The following is an 8066-nucleotide window of genomic DNA, read 5'->3' as shown; positions in this document are numbered from 1 at the left end:
GGGCTTCTTCCTGCTTTCCCTTTCGCCTCCCTGCATTGTGCCTACATATGCAAATTAACCGCCATCTTTGTGGCAGTTAACTGCCATCTGAGTTGGCAGTTAATTTGCATATAGCCCTGATTAGCCAATGAAAAGGGTAGCGTCGTACGCCAATTACCATTTTTCTCTTTTATTAGTGTAGATAGATTATTTATTGTTTTCCAAAATGCTGTTACCATGGTGATCATTTATTTAAGTGAACTTAAATATTCTTTATATGCTATGTATGTTTGGAATTTAATAGTGAATAAGATAAAGTCTTTGCCTCTAATGGAATTAATAGAGCACCGATTTTTTCACTGTAGTTATATACAATTCAAAATGTACCTATGTATTTTTTTAATTCATTTATTATGTAAAACAATCTTCTAGAAACATGAAAATTAACTTTCAAGTAGGTTATTTATTACCAAAATCTAATGTATATTATCCTCATCTTTAAGATGAAGAAAATAAAACTCATAGAGATAAATAACTTGCCTTAGATCATAAACTAAGTGACAGAAGCAGGATCTTTTGACTTCCAGTTTAGTGTTCTTCATATTATACTACAGCTCTTTCTGAAGTTTATTGTTGGAAAGGTGAAACTATTAACAATATGTTACAATTTATGAAATGTTTACACATTTCCTTTCTTGTTCCTCCAATTTGTGAAATGTTTACACAACTTTAGAATTGATGAAATGTTTACACATATGGTCTCTACAAAGTTAGTTACACTACCTTTTAAATTATCCAAACTATCACAAAAATATGTTACATTTTTAAACCTGTGGCCTTAAGACAGCTATCATTGTTTGAATTAAGAACTGAAGCTCTGTTTGTGGAATTTAAAACAAATAGCCCTAGCCAGTTTGGCTCAGGGTATAGAGCATTGACTTGCAGACTGAAGGGTCCCGGGTTCAATTTTGGTCAAGGGCACGTAACTCGGTTGCTGGCTCGAAACTAATGTTATATGTCAATTATATCTCAATTTAAAAAAAGAATTGAACTTCTTGTTTTTAAAAAATTAGGCCTTTGTAATTCTTATTTGCATTTTGACATTTAAGCTAGGTTATCTAATGATAGACATTCTTAACTAAGGAGATAAAACAGTTTCATGAAAAAAAGTTTATGATAAAAATGTAAATAGACTACATATTTATTTAGTTAACTATCTTAATATAGGCATATCATTCTTGTTTTCTTTTTTTAAATTTCTTAAAGATAGAAATTTTAAAATTAAAAAGAGGTAAGTAGAGAAGGAAAGAAAGACGGGAAGGGAGAGAAAGCAGAAGAAATACCCAGACATGTCCTTTATTGTGTGGCAAATTACATTTTTTTTCTCAGTATTTTTTAAATTAGTATTTGAACTCTGAATTTTGACTTTCATTTTTCTTTCCATCTTTCCAACCAATTTAAGGTCTCATGTATTTCAAAAAGGAGCATTAGCTTCTCATTGAAAGCCTAAAATCATGGCATTCTATTTTTTAAGTATTTTTATATTTCTGCACAATTCCCAGTGCCTTCTCCACTTCTGCTGGATTTGTATAAATCAGTTCTATTGCTCCTGCCCCTTAAAAGAGTCTATGCGATTCAGTCCACCTTCCATCCTAGAAACCTTTTGGGAGAAAGCCCGTTTTTCTCTTGCTCTGCTTTCCATTGTCCAAAAGAGGTAATTACTCTAGGAATTATCCTTATTTTCTTTCTTTATCAAACAAAAACTTATTGAGCACTGACAATGTGCCAGAAACTTTGTCAGCCTCAGACATTAAGTGCTGGATAAGTAAACAATCTTTGTTCTTAGTAGTTTATAGTCTTGTATTTGTAAGTGCTATGGAGAAAAGTAAAGCAGATTAAGAGGAAAAGAAGTTGGAGAGTTGGGAAAGGCCTTTCTGTGGAGGTAAGGAATGATTGGCCAGTGAAAATTTGGGACGAACAATCTGGCAGAAGGAAAAATAACCCTTAGACAGGTTCTAAATCAGGAGCGTATATTCAGAATGCAACACACACACACACACACACACACACACACACTATATATATTATACAAATATATATTATATGTATAATATACATATATAACTGTAGTGGTGCAAGCAAGAGGAATAATGGTAGGAAATAAGGTTAAATCATCTTGAGCCATAGAAGCCATGGTTAAGATTTTGAGAAAATCAGTATTAGAAAATGTGCTTATTTAAAAGGGTGTTGTTGTTATTGTTTTTGTAATACATGTAGCAAACATATTTCTTCTGTAACTGTTACGAAAGCTTTGAATAAAAAGCACTATTGTCTGGTTTTTACATTGTTATTGAGGATAAAATGGCTGTGTATAAAATTATTAACATTGTGCAGTATTTCTTAAATGTTTGCAAGTATACACATAAGTGGTCCAGTTGAAATGACATCTTTAAAAATGGTTTTGAAATGTACTTGACAGAGAGAAGCCCATCTGGAAGTGCCTTTGGCAGCCAAGAAAATCTCAGGTGGAGAAAGGATATGACTCATTGGCGGCAAAACACTGAGAAACTCGACAAGTAATATAACCTTCTATCTTATGCTAATGCTAGGCTTGTTGAATTTCAGATGCAAAAGGAAAAATGGCTAATTTTAATGTTATTTATGTATATGTTAGGCATTCAAATCTTAGGAGAAAAAATTATTGTACTTAATTTTTAAATTAAAGATTTAAACAGATTTGGGGCAAGAATTTTTAATGTGGTACAGTAACGCATAATGTTATATATTTTAAATGTTACCCCATTTTCCCCTTTGAAAGTTGCATTCTACAACTATTTTAGAATATATTTTGGGTGTCACACTTACCTAAATATTTCAAGCATTACCAAAAATTAGAAAACTATTATTGGCCCTCTTAGAACCTAAAATACAATTAAAGGAAGACAAAACACTCTGAGTCTTCTGGTTCTAGCATGGAGGCAAGCCAGGTAACAAACAACCGAAAATGCACTACCATGAGTCCAGGAGCCTAAAGGACTACACCGTCAGTGTAAAGAGAACTAGAAATGAACCCTTCTCACTGCCTAGGTGACTGCAGGTAAAATTGTGTGGCTTGAAACTTGGCATTGAATTAAGGGGCTAAATACTTTCTCTTGACAATTTGTAATTACAAGTTAGCCCTCAAGTAGCTTGACTGGCCCAAAAACTTTAGGATATGGTGACCAGCTCATTCAGGTTTGCCTAGTACTCCTAATTTTTAGCACTGAATGTTTCATATCCCAGGGAACCCCTCAGTTCTGTCCTAAAGCAAACCAAGATGATTGGTCACTCTATCCGAAACCATCTTCAGCCCAAGAGTTAGAGGATTCTTACAAATAAACTTCCAGAAATACTAGTTCACAGCAGTGAACTCATAAAACACAGAAAGCAAGGCCCTATGCAAGCCAGTAGAGAAAAAACAGTAACAGCTGACTCAGTACCATATAGATGAGAGTCTGGAATTATCAGAAATTCTTAGTCTCTTTAGGCTGCTATAACAAAATACCATTTGCTGGGTCACTTATAAACAACAGAAATTTATTTCTCACAGTTCTGGGAACTGGGAAGTCCAAGATCATGGCACCAGCAGATTTGGTGTCTGACCCTCTCCCAGGTTACAGACTTCTCTCTCGCTATGTCCTCATGTGGTGGAAAGGCAAACAGATTCCCCAGGGCCTCTTTTATAAAAGCACTAATCCTATTCCCAAGACCTCTTCCCCTCATGACCTTTGCCTCACCTCCATATACCATTACCTTGGGCATTAGATTTTCAACATAAGAGTGTAGTGGGGACACAAATATTCAGACCAAAGCAGATAGTGAGTATAAAATTAATATGCTAAAATTTTTGAGCTTAGAGTGTTCATTTTTCTCTCTTCTTTGTCTGCCTAAGTCCATTTCTTTGATTACTTTTCCATATGTGTTGTGGAATTCACAAAGCAGTCAGCATATATTGCTTTATTTCTGCATTTGTATAATGTCCTTTCTGCTTATCTTGCCGTGTTCTAGGGAAGCTGTTTTTTAGTGTCTTCCTGATTCTTTTTGTTTAAACCATATATATTTTTTAAAATATATTTTTATTGATTTCAGAGAGGAAAAGTGAGGGAGAGAGAGAGATAGAAACATCAATGATAATAGAGAATCATTGATCGGCTGCCTCCTGCGTGCCCCCTACTGGGGATAGGCCACCAACCCGGTCAAATGCCCTTGACTGGAATCGAACATGGGACCCTTCAGTCCACACACCAGCGCTCTATCCACTGAGCCAAACCAGCTAGGGCTAAACCATATTTTTGTCATGTTTCTGTACAGAAGTCTTTCTGGATTTTAAGTTTGAACAATGCATTATTTTCTCTTTCAATTTAATTCTAACTATGCTGTATTTTCTCTTTAATTTGTAAAATGTAAACTCATGAACTTTTCTCTTTAATGGTAGTAATAAAGATTCAGAGACTTAAACATCTAAGAACTTCAGTAAGTTAGCATTTAGTATGTCCTTGCATTTTTGCTTTGATTTGTGTATTGTTTTGTCTATTTAGATGTAATATATAATTCCTATATATTTATTGCTACTAAAAACAAATCTCAACTTTACCCATAAATCATCTATAGTTCTTTTTAAATTTATATTTTTATTAAATAATACTTTTGTGTATATTGGATAGTCAAGTAAAGGACTTGATTGGCATCAGATCTTTTATTTCTAATGCGTGATTCCATCCAGAGTTTCATTGAAGAGTTAATTTATTTTCTGCATCAAAATTTAAAATTTTTTGAAACTTTAGGGGGGAAAAGTACATTTATCCTTTAACATTTTGAATAATGCTACATGAAGCAGCCCTAAATGCAAGCCCACATAGCACCACCTAGTGTCTATTCCACACAGAATAAAACACCTGTGTTTGCTATTATCTCTGGAAGCTAAGTATTTCTGCTTTCAGTGGCATCGTGATAAAATGTGTATAGGAATGGTCAACAAAATGTAGGGTAATACAAAACATTAATATGTAAAATACTGTCTTTTCCCTTATTCTCTTATAATTTTCAATTCAGGCAAATACTGAAAAGTGGTTCCAAGTTTTGTTTCGTTTTTCTATGAATCTTTAAGTCCTTTTTTGAATTGTGGATCTATTGTTTTGTTTCTTTTTAACATAAATATAATTTCTTATACTATTTTGCATTAGGTCAAGAGCAGAGATTGAACATGAAGCACTGATTGATGGAAATCTGGCTACTGAAGCAAACCTAATCATTTTGGATACACTAGAGATTGTTGTCCAGGTAAGAACACAAAGAAGAGGAATTTAAAGTATAGATTTGGTTCCCTCGCTGGTTTTGCTCAATGGATAGAGTGTCAGCCTGTGGACTGAAGGGTCCTGGGTTCGATTCTGGTCAAGGGCACTTGCCGGGTACAGGCTCGATCTCCAGTAGGGGGCGTGCAGGAGGCAGCTGATCAAAGATTCTCATCATTGATGTTTCTATCTCCTCCCTTCCTCTCTGAAATCAATAAAAATATATCTAAAAGAAAAAAAAAGTATAGATTTGGTAAATTGGGCTTAGGGAAAAAGTATTTATTGAACCATATAATTACATTTAAAATATAAGTAGTTCCTAAAAGTTACATCCTGGCTCTCCCTGCCCGCTTCATTTAAATCCTGCCCATTCTGTTTTTCCCTTTTTTCTTTTATCCAAATCCCAGTAAGCTCCTTTTTTTTTAAGTCCTCCTAGATCAGTGATGGCGAACCTTTTGAGCTCAGCATGTCAGCATTTTGAAAAACCCTAACTTAACTCTGGTGCCGTGTCACATATAGAAATTTTTTTATCTTTGCAACCATAGTAAAACAAAGATATTGTTGATATTTATTTTATATATTTAAATGCCATTTAACAAAGAAAAATCAACCAAAAAAATGAGTTCACGCGTCACCTCTGACACACGTGTCATAGGTTCGCCATCACTGTCCTAGATCTTATATTATCATTTTCCTATTTTAAAAACAATATTTGTTGCCGAAACCGGTTTGGCTCAGTGGATAGAGCATCGGCCTGCGGACTGAAGGGTCCCAGGTTCGATTCCGGTCAGGGGCATGTACCTGGGTTGCGGGCACATCCCCAGTGGGGAGTGTGCCGGAGGCAGCTGGTCGATGTTTCTCTCTCATCGATGTTTCTGACTCTCTATCTCTCTCCTTTCCTCTCTGTAAAAACTCAATAAAATATATTTAAAAAAAAAAACACAAAGAAAACAATATTTGTTTGTGTATACATATTCTGTCTCCTTAACCAAATTGCAAATACATCTCTTTTTTATTTATCTATCTTTAAATTGCAGACAGTTTCTGTAACAGAATCCAAAGAGAGCATCCTTGGTGGGGTGCTAAAAGTGCTACTACATAGTATGGCTTGTAACCAAAGTGCAGTTTATCTACAACACTGTTTTGCTACTCAGAGGGCCCTGGTTTCAAAGGTAGGTTAATTTTGTTCCTTCAGTCTTATTCGACTTTATTAACATTGTCTAAAATCACTTGACATGTTCATTGGTTAATGTATTTATATTTAAAGTTTTTATAGAAGCCCAAGACCCTTGATTCTTCTTTGTCTCTCTTTTATTATTTGCCTTTAGGAATTCTTATTTGGATCACCTTTAACCAGTTTCTGGCTTAAAAAAATAGTTTTGATGTGGAGAAAGGCCTAAAATTAATAGCTAATTTTAAATTTGGGGCTTTCCTTATTTCTTGTTCTGCCTGTTCTGTATTAACTTGATAAATCAAGAATTCAGTGAATAAGTAGTTCAGTCCATTCAATTTAAATTAACTTAAAATATGGTGAATGGAAAATAAAGTACATTTGTTTGTTCAATGACTTCAAATATTTATTTTTTACTTTCGTTTCCTCCTAAAAATTTCTATATTCTTAAATCTCAAAGGTAGCTATTTCTTTTTTTTATAGTATTACAGATATCTCCCATTCGCCCCATCCTTACTTCCCTCCTCTCAGCTCCTCCCTAACACTCCCAGATCTTCACCACCCTATTGCCCATGTCCATGGGCTATACATATAAGTATATAAGTTCTTTGGTTTATCTCTTCTCGACCCCTCAACCCCACATCGAGTTATGTCAGTCTATTCCTCCATGCTTAGGTCTTATTTTTTGGTCAATTCTTTTTGTTCATTAGATTCCACAAGTAAGTGAGATCATATTCAAAGGTAGCTATTGCATTTTATACATCTTATAAGATGGAATACAGAGCTGTTGTTGAAACTTAACCAGTGAAAATAACTTATAGTACTATTTTGTAATAATAAAAACATATTACAGAATTATACATGTTTGTTACTATACCAAGTGTTGTATGGACATTACCTGATATAAGATAGTCATACAACCCCATGTAGATAAGATTATTAGGCTCATTTTATGGATGAGAAAACTTGTCCAAGGTCACACTGCTACTAGCTAGTCAGTGCCATAGTTAGTATTCAAACCCAGTCTGTCTGACTCTGGTCCACATTATTAACCACTAGAGGCCCAGTGCATGAAATCCATGCATGGGTAGAGTCCTGCTAGCTGGGGCCTTCCTTCGTTCCACGCTACCCTCTGGTGTTCAGCGCATGTCATAGCGAGCAATCAAACTGCTGGTCAGTCAAACTCATGAGGGGACACTTTGCATATTAGCCTTTATATATATATATATACTAGAGGCCCGGTGCACAAATATTTGTGCACTCAGGGAGCAGGGGGTCCCTCAGCCCGGCCTGTGCCCTCTCGCAGTCTGGGACCCCTTGGGAGATAACGCCCTCCTGGCTTAGGCCTGCTCCCGGGTGGCAGAGGGCAGGCCCAATCCCTAGGTGCAGCCCCTGGTCGGGCTCAGAGCAGGCCGATTGGGGAGTTGGGGCACCGCCCCCTGTCATGCACAGAGCAGGGCGGATCGGGATGTTGCGATGCCACCCTCAGTCACGCTCAGGGTAGGGCCTATTGGGGGGTTGGGGCACCCCCTCCTGTCACACTCAAGAGCAGGGTCGATGGGGAGGTTGCGGGCCCACCCCGTCAC

The 8066-nt window shown here is 36.1% G+C and overlaps 1 protein-coding gene across 1 annotated transcript in view; it reads left to right on the top strand.

The window, feature by feature from the left end:
- The window catches only part of DOCK7 (dedicator of cytokinesis 7), a 166078-nt gene that overhangs the window by 122603 nt on the left and 35409 nt on the right, over nucleotides 1-8066 (top strand). The window contains 3 exon segments of the mRNA XM_006773220.2: nucleotides 2459-2555; nucleotides 5202-5298; nucleotides 6347-6481. Of these exon segments, the coding sequence (XP_006773283.1) occupies nucleotides 2459-2555; nucleotides 5202-5298; nucleotides 6347-6481 (329 nt within the window).

Source organism: Myotis davidii, unplaced genomic scaffold (genome assembly GCF_000327345.1).
Source record: "Myotis davidii unplaced genomic scaffold, ASM32734v1 scaffold205, whole genome shotgun sequence".
NCBI classification, from domain to species: domain Eukaryota; kingdom Metazoa; phylum Chordata; class Mammalia; order Chiroptera; family Vespertilionidae; genus Myotis; species Myotis davidii.
Note: the sequence above shows the minus strand (reverse complement) of the source record. Positions and strands in the feature narration are given on the sequence as shown.